At 36.5% G+C, this 21577-nt stretch overlaps 1 protein-coding gene across 1 annotated transcript; it reads right to left on the minus strand.

Annotated features, from left to right (window-relative positions):
• Positions 1–604: 604 nt before the first annotated feature.
• Positions 605–20289, minus strand: RPE65 (retinoid isomerohydrolase RPE65). Its single transcript, XM_039838559.1, has 14 exons — positions 20233–20289; positions 19045–19127; positions 17212–17362; positions 16118–16225; positions 15874–16015; positions 12070–12217; positions 10794–10875; positions 10425–10557; positions 10176–10315; positions 9397–9526; positions 3301–3415; positions 3108–3202; positions 2893–3004; positions 605–1769 (listed from the first exon to the last, which is right to left on the minus strand). The coding sequence occupies exons 1-14, from the start codon at positions 20241–20243 to the stop codon at positions 1618–1620; spliced, it is 1602 nt and encodes a 533-aa protein (XP_039694493.1). The 5' UTR covers positions 20244–20289; the 3' UTR covers positions 605–1617.
• Between the last annotated feature and the right edge of the window lie 1288 nt (positions 20290–21577).

The following is a 21577-nucleotide window of genomic DNA, read 5'->3' on the forward strand; positions in this document are numbered from 1 at the left end:
TGGAAAATTAATGGAAAGAAGGCAGGGAATGATTGGCAAGTGTAGGAAGTGGCAATTTTAGAAGTTCTCTTAAATTTGGAGACTTTAATAAGTAGAACACTTAGTAATTGCTTAGTCATTTATTTGGCATTTTAAAAATAAATAGATAAATAGTTTTCTTTGTGGAATTATGTTCATGTTTCATGTCTAGAGATAAAAAAACAATGGACTGGTGTTTATCTATAGTCACATATTCCATGTTATTCTTTGATAGTTTTCCTTTTCTTTTTTTTGAGATTTCTAGTTCTATCCAGAAATTACTCACAAGGAAATAATGATTACATTAAAAATCCACAGGGGGAAAAAATGATGAGAAAGGCAAGTACTCAAATCTAGTAGTTCAACTTAGATGAGTTCTGTTCAATTTTACTTTATAATTTCCACTTTTCTGTAATTTTAGATTTTCTTTGAAAAGTGTATTTTATTATGTATTTATAATTTAAAAAATAAATTTGCATTTTATCTAAATAAAAAAATCAAATGGATGCATCAAGTACCCTGGTCAGTCTGTTCCTTCAAGCTTTTTTTTACCTAGTTAAACACAGTGTTGATCATTTTAAATACAATGATATGTAATACTTTTGAGCATAAAATAGATACCAGGATTTATATATTCTATATATTTATAGAATAAACCTTTTTGTCAATCTTCTTGTTTTCCCAACGTGTAGCATAGAAGAGAATAATTTTAAAAACAAAAGTGCTTAAATTGCATTAATATCTAAATGCTAATAATTTAATATTTCTCTCTCTTTGGTCAGGTAATTATACAGTGCTTAAATATAATTAAACAGAAGAGGCAACAAAGTATAACACCCAATATTATCTCATACTCCAATTTTAAGTAGAAATTATATTTTTAAGTATTTTATCCTCTGCTTTTCAAAAAATTACAATCACTACTATATGTAGCTGCTTTGATGTTATATAAGGTTAAAAAAAATAACTTAATCTCCAAGATGTTACTTGGTTGAGCGCCTTCAGTTGAGTGGAGATAGGTTTCCTCATTTAAAAATCAGGAATAGTAGTAATTGCTTATATTAAATGAAAATGTTAAAGTTCATAAAGCTTGAGAATCTTTGAGTAGTAATATATATGTGCATACAATTATAGCGATTACTCTTAGATGATAGTTTCCAGTTTGAAAAAGAGTTTGGTTTGACATTTAGTAACTAAGCCATTCTGCATGATACTGCCTTAGCAGCAAAGCCTCATACAATCAGGTATAGAGAACTTTGGCTTTTAAATGTTAAAAAATTATTGGAACAGATAGGTACCTAAAATACACTTTTATGACAGGAATAAAAAGTTTAATAAATTCACATTCATTTTCTAATTGATTGCTAACTATACAGAGTTCTTTAGTTATGGTCTGTCTCCCAGAGAGTCTGCTTTTCTAAACAGATACTTTTTTAAAAACAGCAATTAATTGCTCAACTCTGTGCTTTTCATAAAATATTGCAAAATAGTGTACATCTGCAAGTGAAAACCATATCATACAGCAGGCTAAAACTGAACAGAATTTGATTGCAGACCTGACTATGTTTTTCTTGGTCTTGTCACTAAAAACATATCTTGCTAGGATTTTTTGAAGAGTCCATGAAAGGTGACAGGGATGTTAACCTCCACTTCGGCCCTGGCAACTTCACTCAAGTCCTTGGCATTCAGAATCAGGAGATAAGCGGGCTTTTGTCCTGCCCCAGGGCTCACCACCACACTCAGAACTACACCTGTTAATCAGAAGTAAATAAGGCAATGCTGAATTTAAAAAATTGCCCAGGGCCATAGATTAAATGTCACTGAAATAATATAGGAAGTATTATGTTGACAATTAAAAAAAAATCTTATGACTTGATATCTTCTTTTGACTCTTCCACCACCTTATTGTGTGACCACCCATAAGTTGTCTTTTAAATTCTTAATGTCCCCTAGACTATAACCTTTAGGAAGGAAGTGCCATATCTGTCTTGTCCACTGTCATATCCCAGTAGCCTACTGCAGTGATTAGAAAATAGAAGGTATTAATTAAATTCTTATTGAATAAATTGATTCATACTCTTATCTATAATATAAGATTTAGCATCTGCTCTACCTACTGCAAAAGAAAAAAAAGTGTTGTGACAAATGAAAAATGTATACTAAAACACTTTGACAATAGCAAGGTATATAATTCCTATAATTTTCAAAACCTAGCTAGAAGCTTACTTCCTTCAAACAAAATAAGAACAAGCCTTTTTTATTTTCACTGGATGGAGTGTATGTGTACAATAATTTAGCATGAAATGGCTCTATAATTTTTTATTTCATTCATTCCTCTGTGGTTTTTTATATTTTAATCCCAGAGAGTGTAATCTACTTTCCTATTACAGCTAAATAGTTAACTAAGATCGATGCATTGTTTTATATCCTGTGGCTCTGGTCCTGTTCTAGCCCCAGCTTACTAAAATAAAAAACTAAAGACTAAAACTAGAGTCATAAAGCCACATTCTCGTTCTCTTTGATCTGTTAGATACTCAGTCAATTTCTCTCCTTAGAACTCTCTTGTTTTTCAGAAACATATCTAGGTCAGGAAAGGCAAATATCTAGAATTCATGCTGCTCTTTCCTCATGATGTTCCATCATGACTCCAGATGGAACTTTAGCATTTTTTTCCAGTGGTACTCAACAAGACCTGACCACAAGATGAAACTTCTTTTTGAATAAGTTTACATTCTTTAGTGCTGTCCCACTCAGTAGTCTTAAGGATCAATTTTCGACATTAGGGAATATTTATTGTGACTCCCTTCCTAGTGAACTAATGATATGAACTCCAGTAAAAAGAGAATGTTCAGCTACATCCATTACTTTCATTACCATCATCTTCTTCCAAGGCATCAGGATGAGAAACAAAGATGGGTTCTGATGGGTATGAATAAGGCTCTTGCCATACCCAAGTTTCTTTAGTTTTGACATTCAGCTTACAGAGCTGTTTGTTAAGAAAGAAAAGTCAATTAATTAGTCAATATGCTTTACTTGACTAGCATGTGACTTAAAGTACTGTTCTAATATCAGTAAGATGGATTAATTACCCTGTCTGGAACAAAGTGATTCAAGCCAAGTCCATATGCGTATGTATAAGGTTTCCCACCATACTTCTGATAATTGATTTGAGGAAACTCAAATGCTGCAAAATAGAGCACATGCTTATGAAAACCCAGTTAACCTTTTTGAATGGAACATTTTGTTTCCTCTCATGTGAGGTTTTTCCCTAAATCATCTCACCTTGGCGAGGCCCCGAAAAGAGAACCTCAGGTTCCAGCCAGATGGTCTCATCACTGCACAGAATTGCAGTGGCAGTTGTGTTGGGCAGTGAGACTAAATTCTTTCCTGTGTCAGCCTAAGAAAGAGGATAACAGAAACTTCTGTGACCAGAAAAGTGAAATCGAGCAGCCATATGGGCAGTCTTCCTGAGTTTTATCTCCTGAGTTCTTTATTTCTTAAGTTAACATGGAAGGAGGAGTAGTTCAGAAAACTCTAGAGGAGGGAGGCCAGGAACATGGCTGGGAAACCGTCTGTGCCTGTGTATACACCAACTGTGTATCACTGGGAAAGTCACATAACCTCTTAGGCCCTCAATCTTCTTTAAAATGAGACTGTCCTCAAAAAAAAGAGGCATCTGAGAAAGGGCCTCTGGGAAAAAAGTATTTTCCTGTAGAACAACCAAGACTTCAATCCCCTAGGGATCCATTTATAGCATTTATCTCCCTTATAGTTAGGATGTATTTTGATTTTGTTTGAAAAATATTATATGGTTATACTACCAAAAAGAAAAAAAATAGAAAAACTACTATACCACATGTTTTCTAAGATCTCTTGTCATCCTCTGCCCTCACGTGATTTTTTAGATTATTTATGAGAGGAATGGATGTCGTGAACATATTCATTTAGTAATACCTGTATTAAATATTTGAGTACATATTTTATGGTAGATTCTATTCTAGGCATTTGGGATATTTCAGAGAATAAAGTTCCTGTCCTCATGAAGCTTACATTATACTTTGGGGACATAAATAATAAGTATAATGAACAGGTAAAGTATACAGTACGTTATGAAAGTGGGGAGAAAAAATAGAGCAAGATAAGGGGGATCAGAACTGTGAAGGGTAGTTGAGTTGTAATTTTTAACAGGTGGTCAGAGTAGACTTCATTAAAAGTGAGACAAAACCTGTAGGAGATAAGGAAGTTAGCAATTCAGATATTTGGGGAAGAACATTTAAGCAGAGAGAATAAACAGTGCAAAGGCCTGAGGCAGGATTGTGCCAAATATGCTTGAAGAGCATGAAAGAGACTGCTGTAGCTGAAATTCACTAAATATGGGGAGAGGAGCAGGAGAGAAGGTTAGAAGGATAACTGGGCCAGATTGTGTAGAGCCTTAGAGGTCATTGTGAGGACTTTTTTCTGTGGGTGAAAAATGAGAAGCTATTGGAGGGTTTTGAGCAGAGAAATGACATGCGATTTATTTTTAAAGAATCACTCTAGCTGTCTGTCGAGACTTACTTTGGGAGGAGGGGGATGCAAAAGTGGAATCAGGGAAACCAGTTTGTATTGTAGTAGTCCAGTCAAAAGAAAACAATGATTCAGGCTAGGCTAATAGCATTGGAGTCAGTGAGAAGTGAAAGGAAGAGCCAAGAGGATTTCCTGATAGACAGGATATGAATGGGGAAGAGTCATGAAATTAAGAGAGGAGTCAAGGATGATGTCAAAGGCTGGAATTGTCACAACAAAACTGGGGACTACTGCAGGTGAATTTTTTGGTGGAGGAAGAGGAGAAATTTAGGTTTTGTCTTAATAAACTTGAGATATCTATTGGACATACAAATGGAGACATAGAGTTGGCAGTAATATATGTGAACCTTTAGTTGAAAGGGAAGTCGAAAATGTAAATGTAGCCTTCTTTGAAGCATGAGTCGTTACAAAGGGAGTGAATGTACAAATAGAAGAATAAAACGAAGGGCTGAGTTCTGGTGCCCCACTTACCAACACTAAGAGGTCTACGGGAAGAGAAATGAGGGACTAGTTGTTGAGGGCAAGAGGAGTCAAGAGAAGGATTTTGTAAGAGAGCAGTTATATGAGTGAGTCAATGAAAAGGGGAGAAGAGTGATGATATAGGAGAGAAGGGGAGAACTGCTAGAGTGATGTCCTTGAGTGGGTGAGGGAAGATGAGAAGGACTAGTTCTGGATAAGACGATGGATAATTTGATATAAGTACAGATGCTGGTGGGTGGGTAGACATGGTGGCAGAAGTCTACGTTCTTTTCTAATTTTTTTTATTTGTTTCAGTGAAATAGGAAGCAGAGCCATCAGTTGACTATGAGTGTGGAGGTGGGAGGTGTTAGAAGTTTGAAGAGAGGAGGGTGTGAAATATTTAACCAGGAAAGTGGGAGAGTAAATGAAGTTGGAAAATGTAACAGTAAGATTTGTGGTGATGTATTTAAAAATGGGCCAATTAACATGGTTCTGTGTTTTCAACACAATTTCACCCTCAGAGGTACAAGCATGGAGCCGATGGAGAGTTTAATTTAACTAGGGCTGCAGTTTTGACAAACAAGTTGATAAAATAAGGAAGAGGCAAGGGAATGAGAATCTATACAAGGGGATAGTTATAATTATTGACTATGGAATTTAAATTGAGTAAGGAGGGAAGGTAAGTCCTTAAGGGAATAAGGGATAGTAGGAAGGTAGGAGGTTGGAGGTTTCTAGTGAGAATTTCAGTAGAGCAAGTGATCTTGAAAGAGGTAGTAGTCAGTGTCATTCATGAAACTCAGAGTATTGATGAAGCACATAGAAGTCATAGGTAATGGTAAGGTCAAGGGCATGACAATGGGGAATGAGTGGCTGAGATAGAATGGAAAATAGTATCAGTGGAAGAGGTAAAGGAACTGAGAGGCCAGCTTGTTAGAAGAATCACCTGTGACATGTATCTTTAAATCACAGGAGTCAGGTATAGATCTGGGAAGTGTGACATTGACTCAGGAGAGGGAGCGGTGGTTAGTAGAGAGCAACAATGAGGGTGTATATATGTATATGTGTAGATGCTACTGGCTACTTGATGAGCTAAAATATAATTAAAATTGGGAGATTTTAAAGGTGAATGGAAAGAGCAATGATCTGAGAGCAGTGAAATAGAACAAAGAGGACACCTACCCAAACTCCAGGCTCAGTCGTACAAGGGTTATAGGAGGAGAAACTGTCTTCTCTGAAAATTGCTGCTGAAGAGACCAGTGTTTTGGGGAGAGAGTCAGATTTTTGTAAAAGAAAGAATATTTGGATAGAGGAAATTTTTCTGGTAATGCTTTATGAATTAAGAGGAAATAGTGAAAGATTTTGAGGATAAGGAAGGGGTGAAAGGGGAGGAGAAAATGAAGTTGTGGATTTTGTGAGATTTTGTAAAATGGGGCTTGAAGTCACTTTGTGGTGATGGGAAGAAGAGAGTGGTGTGTGTGTGTACATATGCTTATTTATATATGCATACTTATTATATGCAAATGTTACTGTGTGATTATAAGTTTAATTATTTTACTCTGTTTTATCTTATTTTTTCTATTATTAAATTAGGTTTTTAATGTAAGAAATCTGTAGCATTATCTTTGCTTTCCTCAACAAAAGGCTCTTCCTTTTGACTGTACTTCCCACTTTTTTTCTTTAACAAATGCACTTATCCTTTAACTTAGCAATGTCAGTTCTGAGAAACTATCCTATTCATATATTTGTACATATGTGAAATAACATACATACAGAGTTAATCCTTGTGACATTATCTATAATAGGCAAAGACAGAAAACAACTCCTGCTCAGTAGTGAGAGATGTTCACAAAAAGAATACCATGCAGTTGAAAAAAGTGAGATCAGAATATATTAAGTGAAAAACAAAATAGGAAACAAAACGGTGAATAGAGAAGGTTATTTTTTGTGTAAGAGAATGGGAAATAATAATTATATATATTTGTATTTTCTTATATTTACATAAACAAAGGAAAAGAAATGACAATTAAAGTTACACATAGAAGTGAAGGGGAATGGGTGCAGACAGAGGTTGGAGTGAAACTTCCCAGTGTACACCTTTATATCATTTTGATTTTGATTTAAATGTACTGCTCATTCAAAAATAATACTGAGATATTTTAAAGATATCACCATTATCTTAATCAGTAAACCAGAATCTTCAGTCGTTTTATACTCTTTCTTCTCCTTAGCCCTTCTCTCAATCTATTTATTATCTCTCCTTCCCCTAATTTATGACCTTATTTTCCTGTCATGGCTAAACTTTAAAAAGTGTAGCATATAGTAACTGGTCCCCATTCTCATCAATTACTCATCTTTAGTACCTTGAAACCTGATTTTTGCCTCTTTCACACTACTCCCCTAGAAATCACCAAATCCGGTGTTTTGTTCTGAGTCTTCATCCTTTTTAACTTGTCTATAGCAGTGGGGACCCATGAAATCTTCGCTTGTCCTCTCCTATGTATCATCACCTTCTTAGCTATAACTAGGCCTCTTTGGTGCCTTTTTTTCTTCCTTTTAACAAGATGTGTATCCTATTGGTATACCCCCTGAAACAACTGGTACGATGCTGTGTTATGGTGGTTACCTAATAACTATTGGAAGAAAGAGAAGACAGAGTGTAGTGCGGTGACATTAGACATTTTTCATTATCACTGAAGTTCCCCTTTCTATAATTGGGTGGTTTTTCTTCATGCAATGATGACTACACATTTAGAAAAATCCTTCCTTTTTCTTATTTTTTGGAATGTGGAGAGAACAATATTGGAGAGACATATAAGGGTAAATTCAGAGTGCTAAAGGTACTGAGACTGATCTCTCTCCTTGATTTCTCTTCTGAGTGCCAGACCCAAATATACCAGCTGACTAGTGAACATTTATGCTGGGATGACCAGTGGATACCTCAAACTCAACATGTATAAAATAAATCTTACTCTTTTTCCTGTAAACCAGATCAGCTAATGGTACTATCATCCACTCAACCGCTCAAGGCAGAAATCTGGAAGTTGTTCTGATCTCCTTCTTCTCTCATTTACCCCTCAAAAATGATTAGACCAACTTCTGGTGATTTTATCTCTTAAATATTTCTCAGTATCATATCTTTCTTTATCTCTTAGTTCCTATTTTCTTAATTCAGACATTTATCCTCTTTTATTGCCCTATTGCAGTAGTCCTCTAATAGAGCTTTTAACTTTTAGATTCTTCAATTTCCAAATTGTCCTCCATAATACCGTTAGAGTGACCTTTCTAAAATATAAATTTGATCATATCTCCCACACACTTAAAATACTACAATGCTTCCTTATCATTTATATAATGCCCAAAGTCTATAAAGCCCCATGCAATATCACTCCAACCTATCTTTCCAGTCCCTCTGCCCAATGCCCATCTCCCCTATGCTCTGAATGAACATAGCAACTACTTTACATTTCCACATTATGTTTTGATTTTTTAACCCCTTCCTGCCTTTGGAGAAGCTCTTTAACCAAATTGTAATGCCCTACATCAACCTCCTTCTCCCTTTCTCATTCTTCATAGAGCTTTTAAACTTGCTTAAGAGCAGTAGTGTATGATTCTAAATTGGGTTTATTCCCCACTAGCTGATCTAAGCCTTGGGTATAATGTTTTATCCTCGTAGCTGCCTCAACTGCTTTTGTGTATATATTTCATATATACATAGATAAGAGTATATATTCATGTATCAATTGTAAAAATTATGAATATTTTTTAAATTTTGATTGTCATTCTAGCACACTAAAAATTCTTGATGTTATTCTGATATTCTAAAAAGATAGTCCCTGATTACAGGGAAGAAAATGCAGAAGTAAGGAGAGATTACTATTTAATGCTATTAATGATTTTTATCATCTAGTAATATTTTCAGAAGATTTGTAGAAAAACCAAAATAATGGGCTGATTTCCCTACCAGGGTACTGTTTGATGCTTCATCTCTCTAGTATTTCAAATTATTTAAATTAAATTACTTATATTATTGACAAAGGATCCTAGGAACCAGTGGTGTGCAGTATTCACTGAGAAAGTATATTTTTTAAAGATTTTATAGATGAAAGAATAACAGATTTAGAATCATAAATCCTGGTTTTCATTCTGGCTCTGCTGCAGTTGACTTTTGCTAAGTCGCATCACTCATCTGAGTTTCAGTTTTCTGTAAACTGAGGGAGTTGAATTTGTTTATTTTTAAAGTTCCCCCAGCTCTGAAATTTCAAGTCTCTATGTACAAATAGAAAGCAGGTGAACAAATCCTGGGAGAGATGAAACATTCTGGTTTTATCTGAAATCTATATACAGAGTGGTTACCTTGTCAATATTCAGAGGAAGCACATATCTCCTAACTTCAGGCTGGGGAGCCTTTCTGGCATTTTTTTTCACTTCTTCCCAGTTCTCACGTAAATTGGCTAAATATAAGTAATTATAAACAAATTCAAATCTGCAAAAATAAAAGTCAAATATGAGCACACACAATTACAAATTATTTTAGAGCGATGATTCAAGCCATTTAAAAGCACAAGTGCCTGCTTGTTCTTTATTCCCCAACCTAGAAACTGCTAAGGATCCTGGTATATTAGAGCCATTTCCTCCTGTCTACCTGGATGAAAAAAAAAGAAGCCTGCTTCCTGGATATGTTTAAATAACAGCAACCTTTCATGCTTTCTGTTCTGCTTCTCCGTTACCATTCTGTCTGTGTCTTTAGCAGCTACTGTCTTTAGTAACTTGGCTATTTTGAAGAAAATATGCCTTTCTCCCAAACCAAGAGGTTTGTCAATGTTTGTCAAGTTCATGTGAAGTTGGGTTTAAGTTTGAGTTTAAGTTCACTTATCACGTCACTTATCTTTTCAGGTCTGGTTAATAGACCTGATCAGTTTATAATCATTAACTATGGTTTTGATGTTCAGTTGGTGAGTGTTTTCTGACTACCTAAACTCTACAGATTTCTCGATGGTATCTTAAGACTTACACATACTTCTTGCTTTTAAAAATGTAATTCAGGTTAAATACTGAGAGCAGCACCTCTGAAAAAGGCCCCTAATTTTCAGAAGCAACTGAAGATGTAACATTTATCCATTGTCTTTTCTTACCCTTTCCAGCAACAGAGATCCACAATCAGAAACTCATTGTCTTCAAAGGTATTGATGTGATGGAAAAGGTTAAAAGGAGAGGTCCTGTATTTATTATTGAGATACTTTCTTCTTTTTTTGTCAGCAACATGAAGCCAAACCTTAAAAATGAGAAAAATATTTTGATGCTTTTAAAAAGAAAAAAAGTGTGCATTAGGAAACACATCTTCTTCAGGATCACAAACCTGACAAAATAAATGTAAGACTTACCCCCATGGTTTCATTGGACTCAAAACAATCCATGTAGTTGGCTCCCCAAAGACTCCATGAAGAAAGAAACTTGAACAAGTTAATTTTGACTGGTGTCTCCACAAAAACAATGTAGTTGGGAGTCAAACCAAAACTGTTTAAAAACACAAATGGCCTTGTGAATGAAAAGAGCTGATTCTCAAACCACAAAGATATGTGTATACACGAAGTATGCTCAGTTATATGAATCAACAGTGCCTACATGAAATTAATTATGTTTAAATTTAAGTTTCTGTAAGAAAATGTGATGAAAATTGGTATCAAAGGTAGGCAAAGTAAATCATTAAAATTGAGTTTTCCTGAAGATTTATAGCAGGACTTCAAAATTACCTATGGACGTAAGATGGCTTGAATCGGTCACTGCAGGGGAATTGTACAACGATCTCTGACTTGCTTATTGGATCTTCCTTATCTGAAATAAAGTGATTTTAAAGGGCTTTGGAAGAGCCTTTTTTTTTTTTTTAATACAAAGCACTTAGAACAGCTTATGCAAGCAAAGAAATACATTTTCAGATCGTGATTTTTTTCTGAGCTTATTTTTATTTCCTAGTCATTGACATTTCTTAGCAAATTTCATGTGAAGCTGCAATCACCCAGGAAAATCCAAATAGCAGCAGATTTGGAAAAGTGCACTCATGTAGGATTGTGGCAGGCAGAGTACAGTGGAGTCACATCTGCTAACTGGAGGTGGGTTAAAGTCAGGAGAGTAAGGCAAAACCTTAGTCTGCAAAAATGCTTTTTACAATCTCTTAAATGGCTTATAGAGTACAGTATACATGGGTTTGTGTCATTAGCCCTGCACAGTAATTCTTATGCACAGTTAAAGTTTATTTACTACTAAGTTAGTGGTCTTCGAAACCTTAGTGTGCATCAGAATCACATAAAGAGCTTCTCAAAATACTGATTGTTAGCCCACTCCAAGAATTACTCCCTCAGTCGGCCTTAGGTGGAGCTCAAGCTTCATATTTCTAACAGATTCCCAGGTGATACTGCTGGTGGGACTACACTTCAATAACTATACTAAGCAGAGTACTAAACAAAAATCCACATATATTTAAATAATTCTGTCATCAAGATGGTTATCAAATTTCCGACAATGGCAGGTAAGTGGAGAATTCTAAAGAGTACTCTCTTCTGTTTTAATATTCTTTATAATATGAATATGAGTTAATAGATTTGTTCGTAGTCTTACAAATTAAACATACACAAAATAGTACACCGCAATATATGAGTGTATGCTATTATGCATATGCATATGTATTGTTTAAAAATTTAATTTTGCCTGGCACATGAATAAGTGCTCGCTCAATAAACGTTTGCTAAATTTGAATCTAAATCTTATGTGACATAGATACTACATATTCGAAACATTGTAGAATAGAACTTGGACACTTGCTTTCTATATTGTCAAGTTGTCATATACTGCTATTATGTCCATGGGCATTGATCTCATGGTAGTGTATGGGTGAGGACAATTGTTCTGAAATCTGAGACTAATTTAACTGTGCATATAGTGCTATCTTGATATTTTGATTTGGTGTCTAATGTTTCTAGTAACTTTCTCACAATATAGATATTTTAAGAAAAGTCAAATGGGTAAACTGACCTGCTTGTAGTGGAGGAATCTTTATAATATTGTAGGCAAATGAAAAATTTTTCCCAAAGCAATTACCAATGTTGTAAACAGTTCCATCACTTTCAATGTGGGGGTGAGCTGTGGCTCCATTAACTGAGACATAGTTACAAAGATCAACCTATGGAAGAAGAGCGAATGTTAATCATGTTGAGAGAAAGGTTATATTACACCTTTGGTCCCTTGTTTTGACCTCACCATTACTGCTTGCACCCTTACCCTAAATGCACTTTCTCTTTCTTTCCATCTCTCTGAGTCATACCCTCTTTGAAGTCTGCCTGAATTCCCATATTCAATGCAGAGCTCTCCTCTGACCCCCTTACTGACCCCACATGCCTCTGAAATCTGAGTTCTCCTTGACTATGCTCTTTAACAAATATATACTATATACTGCTTTGGTTAGTTATTTTACTTTTGCACATTGCAGTTTTTCCTCAAGCAATGATGAAGTTGAATGCTGGGACTTCCTAATATTCCCATTTGTTGTATTAGATGAATTGTACAAAATCGCTAATATTTAATAATTTTCATTTTACAAAAATAGCAATTTTGTATTGTACGACCTAAATACCAAGCCCAGTGTCTTCCATAAAGTATGAAGCTGGAACTGAAAGGAACCCCAACATTCATCTAGTATAGAATGTCTTAATCTAAATAGATTTCAGGGGAACCATAAAACCTCCTGGAATTAAATGTAAATGTTTTTGGAGAGAGGATTTAGTGTTTTAATTAAATTTGTAGTCACATAAGATATTCAGAACCACAAATCTAACACAAACCTCTTATTTACAGAGGAGAAATTGGGGTCCCGAGAGTTCAAGTGGCTTGTTCAAGGACACAGAGCCAGATACTGGCAAAATTGGCTCTTGAATTTCTACCTGGGACCTGCTCAGTAAAGATTTATTGAATGAGTAATTGATGGAGTATATATTTGTTTAAACAAAATATTTACTCTTTGATTAGGTGAATATGTTTTAAAGTATAGGGAATTTTTAGCATCCTATTTCAATAATAGCCAAGGTATCCATTCAGTCATTCATTAAGTACTTATTCAGCTTCTATTGTATGTTGGGCTCTGTGCTTGGGTCTAGAGAAACAGAGATGGTCCATGCTTTCAAGAACTTCAGTGTAGACTTGTGCTGTCCAATATTGTGACCACATGTAGCAATTTAAATGTAAATTAATTATAATTAGATAAAACTTCAAATTCAATTCCTCAGTCACATTAGCCACATTTCAAGTGATCAATAGCATGTGGACAATGCAACTATAGAACACTGCCATCATTGTATAAAGTTCTAATTGATGGTGCTGTGGTAGACCGGTAAGCTGGTATACAGACAGTGCTATAAGTGTAAAATGACATCTGTAGAGAAAAACCATCTAACCCAGACTAGGAAATTAGGCAGGTCTTCCCAAGGTGATTACTTCAACTATGGCTTGAAAAATGAGTAAAAGTTAGTCAAATGGAGAAGGACGACAGTGTGTTCCAGGGAGCGGGAACGCTAATGTACAGGCCCAGAGTTGTGAAACAGCACATGCTGTTTGGGGACTACTAGTTGTTCAACATGGCTGCCATGAAGGGCCTGCATGGAGGAGGGGAATGAAGAATGGGCCAGCCACAAAAGCCCTTGTTTGGACTTTATCTTGGAAACTGTGGGTGCCCTAAATGGAGTAACACATTCATACTTGCATTTTAGAAAAAGTGCTTCTACTTGGATTAAGGAAGTTATATTTAAGAGAATCAGACTGGAAACAGAGGCACTGAGTAGAAGGCTATTTCAGTAATAGCAAACAAAAAAAAACCCTCAACTTTTAAAACTATATTTTTATTTGAAGTCATGTTACATTGCTGTTCTCAATGAAACCTGACTCCTGATAAAGTCTATTCTGGAGCCATACCATGAACTTTATATTTCCAATTACATTACCATGGCAGTTAGAATACAGATTCACTATATCAGTCATTTTTAGTTCTTCTCTAAATTATCTATACATATACTCATATGTGGTTACAAACATACATCAAAAACAAGAAAGAATGGTTGAGAATATGTTAAACCTTAGTAAATAGTCTGTTGAGAGTTATAAATCGGCTCATGTCATTGAGACCCAGTGTTGGAACTATTTTTACTTTCTATTCCCACTACACTAAATTTCTAGTTCTGATCTTGAATTCTACCAAACTGGTCCCCTAGCTATCCCTTATCTCTTTTACCCACCCATACAGTTTACACATGGCAGTTAAATATCCTAAAGTGCAGCTCTGCTTATACCATTTCTCTAAGCAAAAACTTTCAGTAGCTTCCCATTAGCTAAACAACTTATTCCAAATTTTTTTCTATTATTCAAACTTTTAGTTTCACCCTGCCCTGTTTTCAACTATCCTCCTTGACGTTGCATGTTCTAGATCCCTAGTTCTCAACTGAAAATGATGTTGGCCCCTCAGAGGAGAGCTAGAACTGTTGGGGAACATTTGTGTTTCCACAGTGATTGAGGGCATGATTAAGGATATTTAGCGAGTGGGGCCAGGGCTGCCAAACCTCTGCAATATCTGAGACAGTCCCCACACAATGAATGATTCTGCCACTAGCACCTCCATTTAAAAATACTGCAAACCTAGCCAAATAAGTTATTATTTAGTTTCCATGAGCATATCCTCTATTTCCCCATCTCTATACCTTTGATCATGTTACTCCCTCTATCTGAATGTCCTTTCTCCAAATTCATTGAAGTTGTGCCTCTCCTTTAACTTTTAACTCAAATGCAAGTCTTTTTAACCTTCCTTGACTTATCCCACTTTACATCCCCCAACTACTGACAAGAGTAATCTCTTTCTTCTCTGTGCTTTCATAGGTTTTCCTTCTCTTAAAGAACTCATCATATTATGTGTCCTGTCATAGTCAAATTGTGTAATTGTTTGATTTCTCCATCTAGATGTTAAGCTTTCTGAAGACAAGAACAATGACTTCAAATGGTTAGATCTTAATAAGTATTGATTGAAAAGGTGGATCTATTTTATTGAATGCTGCATTGATATTGCCTAAATTAGCAAAATTTGTCACTTTTTAATATTGCTGATATTTTTTCTATGCTATTTTATTTCAATAAATATTTGTGTCACAAATGAATAAATGTTAGGCATCTTATAAGGCTTTCCTCCAATTCATATAATGTGTTTAAAATTTCATAGATGAATAAACAAAGTCTACCCAATGTCACGTAATTAGTAGATGATGACGCAGCAAGAATTTGAAAATATGGCTCTCATGTTCTTTCCACCAAATCGCACAGTTGATTTAATTCTAAGTTGCAGTTATAAATTTTTTTTTAAAATTTATATATTTTAATTAGTTTCAAATATACAATACATTGGTTAGAAATTTATACAGTTCATAAAACAATCCCCCAATTGCTCCCTCCCTCCCCGGCCCTCCACCTAACCAACATATTAATGCTAACTACATTCCCTATGCCGTGCTCCCCATCCCTGTAACCATATATCAACTACTAATTTGTACTTCTTTAACCCTTCACTCCATTTTCTCAGCCCCCCAACACCTCTTCCTCTCTGTCCGTCACCAAATTGTCCACTGTATTTGTCTGTTTTTGATTAGTTTGTTCTTTTTGTTCCTTAGATTCTGCATATAAGTGAAATCGTATGGTATTTATCCTTCTCTGTCTGATCTATTTCACTCAGCATAATAATCTCTAGGTCTATCCATGACGTTGCAGTTCTAAATTTTTGAGCAATGTCACCTGGACACCATGTCCTACCTGCTTAATTGTCTCCAGGGTCTCGGGATTAATTTTTGTAATGAAGTTGGTCTCTGTGCAGGCATAGTAATCTTCCCCCACTGGGTAGACATTAACAAGGGCATTGTCAGTAATCTCTACTCCTCGAAAGTAAGAAAAAAACCTGTAGAAGTAAATGGATTTTTCAGTCTAGTAACTTCCAAGCCATGAAAGAAAAAAGGCTAACATAAAATGTTTTTAATACATGCAGTTGAGTTTCAGTAACCTGGAAAATATATTCTTGCAGGGATCTGGGAAAGCATAGGTGCCAAATTCTGTGATGACGATCCTTTTCTCAGTCATTGCCCGTACGTAAGCATCAGTGCGGATGAACCTGAAGTTACATCGAGACATAGGAAAGGGTCATGGACAGGGGCAATCAGTCCACGTGGAGCTTAGAATGGTCATTCTGTGTGTCTCTATCGAGTCAGAATCATAAATCCACAACATGAAGAATGAAGAGTATTGTCAGGTCTCTTTCTTGGGGTGACCGAGGGAGAAAGACACAATGTGCCATAAGCTTAAATTTATGTCTTATAAATCTCACAGTGACAGCTGAGGAAACCAAGGCTCAGGAAAATTTAATGATTAGTATATCACTTAATTTGCTGAGCTATAAAACATGCATTTTCCATATCACACCACTCAGCCTCATGATAGTTTACACTGGACCTCTGATTTCTGGTAGCTTATAACCTATCAACCTGCACTTAGCAGGAAATATAAAACATGGCATGCTGAATTAGATTCCTTTCAATCTCCCTTATGTCCTTCTTGTGTTTTCTTCAGCAACAATCTCCTATTTTTAGGAAATTTCTCTTTCTTGTATCATTATGACATATATGGTCCTTCCCTGTGGCCTTTCTGATTATAAAAAAAAAGGAAGGAATTAAGAGAGCCAATGGTTTAACAATAATAGCAATAACTATTATTACTGAATGCCTCCCATGTGCTAGGTACTGTGTTGTTATTTAATCCTTGTAATGAACCCTGAAGTAGATTCTAATATTTCTCATTTTAGAGATGACAAGAATCAAGAATTAAATACTAACATCTTGCCGAAGATTACCCACTTATGCCAGTGGTGTCCGATGGATATAGGATTTGAAGCCAGGTATATTGGAACCCAAAGCCCTAGTTCTTAGCTTATTCTTTATCCCATATCCCAGGTGTCCATGCAGATGCACTGGCCTGAGTGGATACTCAGAGAAGTGAGTATATAAGTCCCCTCTTAGGTTCAGGAGATTGAAAAGCACAGGGGAAGAGGAGCTGAAAAAGGCCCCACTCATAGTAGGGGGAAACGGCCTAGTGTTTCTTTACCTTCTATAGTATGTGACATGTCCTTCTTTAAAGTCAAACTTGTGCAGGAGGGCTTGCCCATCAAATAGGTGGTAAAATGGCTCAGATCCAACTTCGAAGAGTCCTGGCCCACATCGAAGGAGACTGCCGGTGAGCCAGAGAGGAATCCTGCCTGTGATGAATATGAGACACAGAACATTGCTTCTTTCCCCTGCCCCTGGCTGGGCTGTTCCTGGTACAGTGTAGTGATTATATTAGCAGCCTGATTGGGCAGCCTCTTCTTTATAAAGATAGCAGTGATTTTTATTCCCAGCTCTTATACTAGGCAGCACTTAGCAAGTGCCTGCTGATCAACCCTTCTTTCACTAGGAGACCAAGTTGGGGGAAATGTGGCAATACCTTAGAGTTTGGATATGTGGATTGAGAGACCAAAAAAAGCATTTTGAGGGGAATTGAGTTCTCTATCTAATAGATTTCTCTGGATACCAATACATTTGCTTTTTTTCTAAAATTTCACTATTAAGAAAAATTTCAAATTCCTTGACATATTTATGGAGTGAGGGTAGAAGAGATGGATAAAGAGCAAGGATCAAGACACTAAAAAGATGTCTATAAAATAAATTATTTAAAAGAAACAACAAGAACATTGTCTTTTAAAATAAGGAGCTATATTCTTTTGAGGGTGTGGGCTACTGTCCAGGTAAAGGCCAACCTGTTGTAGCAGAAAGTGCACAGGGCTGGGTATTAGGGACCTGGATTCTGGTTCAGGATTTGCCTCATGTCATCTCTTAGCCTCTGTCTCCTCAATTGCAAAATGAGAGGCACACAAGAAAGGCCTTATGCCTTTCAGTTTAATCAGTTCCTTTGTGCCCTTTTATCCTTTGAGAAGAGAGACGCGATGTTTGTTTAATCTTTGCCTATGTTTTTTTTTTTTAACAAATAGATTATTTTCTACAGCTCAGTTTTAGCAAACCACTTGATAAGGGTTTGTGTTTTGGACAAAAACTTTAAGAAGATATGGCTTAACTAAAAGGTGCGATATTAATTTGATTGCTAGAACCTAATTGTTAGCGTCAGAATCTGGGTAAGAGCATTTGGCTCATCCCTTCTATTTTTTAAAAGGGAAACTGGGAAGAAAGAGACTTACCCAGACTTTGGCCCATCCCATAACCTCATATCCAGGCAAGGATGCTGTATGAGTCATGTGATGTTTTTGGATAATGATAACAGTATTACTAACTACCACCTATTGATTACTTTGTGTCAGATACTGGGTAAAAATTTCTATTTACATTATTTCATCTAACATTTACAATATCCCTCTGCAGTAAAATTTGTTTTTGGTAGGTGAGAGAATTGAAGCTCAGAAAGTTTAAATAACTTGTAGGATTCACAGCTAGTAAAATAAGAGAACTGCAATTAGCACCTATGCCTACCTGATTCCAGAACCAAGACTCTTCCAATATAATGGTCATAAAACCTACCACCCTTCAATGTAATATTCTCAGATGCTTGTCACTGGAGCCCTCATTTATTCAGACATTGGTGGAAGAGATATTTATAGGAAATTTACTTTGTGTCAGACATTGAGCTAGGCACTGACAAAAGTGTAGTCCAGTTTTCAAGAAATTCAAGTTAGGTAGCATTTTTTTTTGTTTGTTTTTTTTACATTAGAGAAATAAAGAAAAGGTAAATGAGAAGAAATGAGTTATGGATATAAAAATTCCCAACCTCCAGATTCCTGTCTGTAGCCCACAGCAGGAGCAAGTATTGAGAGGTGCCCACAAATAAAAAAACAGAGAAGAGAGCTGGCAAGGAAATAGAGAAGATGGCTTCAAGATCCGTGAGACCCACCTGTAACATGAGCTGTGAGTGGTGAGGAGAGTTCCTCCACAGTTTCGAACAGTTTCTTGTAACCACTAGCAGGATGCTCGACTCTGAAACGGTGGAATAATGAGTAAGAAGCCCATGACGCTACTCAAAGAAGTCCACGGAGGCAGAGGCAGAAGCAGGGCTCCAGGAGAAAAGGTGCTCTGGCTTAATGCCAATGAACCCCACCAGTCCAGTCTCGCTCAAGAAGCACATGGTGCTTGGGGGAATAGAAAATTACTCAAGAGGGGTCTGGGTAAGTTCTTCTTTGATGTCAGAAAAAATCACCTCCCTTTTAATGTCACAGTGGACTTAATCCTGCCCTCTTCAGTTTTTCCACATTTCCAAAGATCAATCAATGACTCCTGCTGCTATCACTTCCCTTCCTGGCAGAGTCCTTCTCATAGAATTACGCTGCCTTGTCGTTACTCTCAAGTTACCGTATCTTGATTTTCTTGCCTCACAGGGAGTCTCATCTCTCTTCCTTCTATGAGTCTAGAGATAATAGCATTTTGGGTCAATACCTCATCCTTTGTTATTCACCCATATTATACCATCATCTCTTCCTGTCATTTTGTTTCTTTACCAGTCTCCAAGAGCTACAGTACTTTTTAAAAATAGTCAGATGAAAAGATTCAAGTTTTCTGTTTTCACTTATTTCCTGCCTCTTCACTTTGGTTCCATTTTATAACCTCTTATAGTGGAAGCTCTGACTAGATTCTCTAATTATGATGGTTATCTTTTATTAAGCACTTGCTATGTGCCATATACCATTAAAAAGAACTTTGCATGCTATTAGCTCTCTTAAATCCCACAACAATACAATGAGGTAAGTACTATCATTATACTTATTTTATATATAGAAAACCCTAGACTTTAAGACATTAAGTATTTTGCCCCAAATCACAGAGCTAGGAAGTGGCTGGGCAAGAAGTGGAAGCCAGGTCTGCCTTACTGAAATCCTCATGCTCCCAGCTGCTTCTAAGGGCCATCCTAAGACACACAGATCCCACTGTAATTTAGACCTAAACTCTGTATATAGGAAGAAAATCTCTCATCAAGACCCGAGCCCTTCCCTAAACAGGCCATCGATTCTCTTCAGGAGCTCTTGAAATAGCCCACTTACCATCAATCTATTAAGGCATTTAAAAGAAATCTTCCGGAGTTACTTACTGGATGGACATTTTCTTTTGGTAGAGGATTGAGAGGTCTGTCACCAAATCCAGAATGAGGAAGCAAGTCCTCAGCCAGGGACCTTTATATGCCTTTTAAATCCTCCTAAAAGGAATTATAGCTTTGAGAACTCTTTCCACCCCCTTAGCTGAGGAAGGGGAACAGAAGTGGCTTTCAGTTCTCAGATCCACCTGATACTTGAGCATTATTTGAACTTGCTGTTCCCATAACAGTTTCTTGGGCTGTTTTCCAGAGACCTCGATCCTTCCCAAAGAGAATGAGAAGTGGATTAGAAAGAAAGAAGCTGTGTGAGAGTGGCTAGCATCAGGCCTGAGCTGGTCCAGGTCACCCCAGTGGAACCTGGCACCATTCTCTGGTGCCCAGCTCCCTCTACCACCTTTGTGCTCTTACCTTCACCCTCATTCATTTATTCATTTATTTATTTTTTAAAAAATCTATTATACATTGCCTATGGACCAGACAGAGATAGGCACAGTCCCTATTTGAACACATCTTGTAGCTCTGCAAGGGTAACAGAAAACTAGTAAACTATTCAATACAGTTTTGTAAGTGCTATGATTGGAGAAGTGTAAAGGGTTATGGAAGTACATTATAGGACCTGTAACCTCTTTGGTCACCTTATTGACCCCATTCAGTGCCCCAGTTCTAACCAGGCTGAGGACTATAGCTTGGATTTGTCCTTTTAATTTGTTGAAGATGAAACCTGTTTTGTATTCTTATCACTAATGCTTGCCTGCTCTCCACCTCACTTTCCTGTCTATAGGTGTATATTCTGCACTCAGAGAATATATAGAACTATTTCATTCATATTTATACACTCTTTTATTAAACATGAATTCTTTCCTAGCACAGACATGGTACTGCCAAAAGGAGTCCCCAGAAACGAACAAGATACATACTATATCAGTTAATGAGAAACTCATTAACCGTTTTAAAATTAATAACTAGCTATGGCTACCCACCCTAGGGATCTTCAACAAAATTGTATAGCAATTAATCTGAGCACTCCTCAAGATAAAAGATGAGAGCTTACTTTCCCAGCCTGCCTTTCAGTGAGGGTGCAGGCATGTGACCTCAGCTCTACCAATCAGAGTCAGGGGCAGAGGTTCTAGTGGTAGGACACCCAGTGCCAAGAATCTACGGTGTCTCTGTTCAACTAAGGCAGTTGTGTCTCCACTAGATCCATTCTACAGTGAAACATAGAGCATTATCACTGGCCTGGTAATCTCCAAGCCCCATTCTTTAGCCATTGCAGAAATTCTGTTAGCTACCTAATATTTAAAATATTTGTGTGCTGCTTTGATTAACTAAAATCGATGTCTTG

This window comes from Pteropus medius, unplaced genomic scaffold (assembly GCF_902729225.1).
Source record: "Pteropus medius unplaced genomic scaffold, Ma_sr-lr_union100, whole genome shotgun sequence".
Taxonomy (NCBI): Eukaryota; Metazoa; Chordata; class Mammalia; order Chiroptera; family Pteropodidae; genus Pteropus; species Pteropus medius.

Coding starts and splice junctions, on each gene's coding strand:
- RPE65 (XM_039838559.1), bottom strand. Junction 10,558..10,793: donor AAGCCATCTTACGTCCATAG/GTAATTTTGAAG, acceptor GTTTTTAAACAG/TTTTGGTTTGACTCCCAACT. Junction 3,005..3,107: donor ATCACTTTGTTCCAGACAGG/GTAATTAATCCA, acceptor CTTAACAAACAG/CTCTGTAAGCTGAATGTCAA.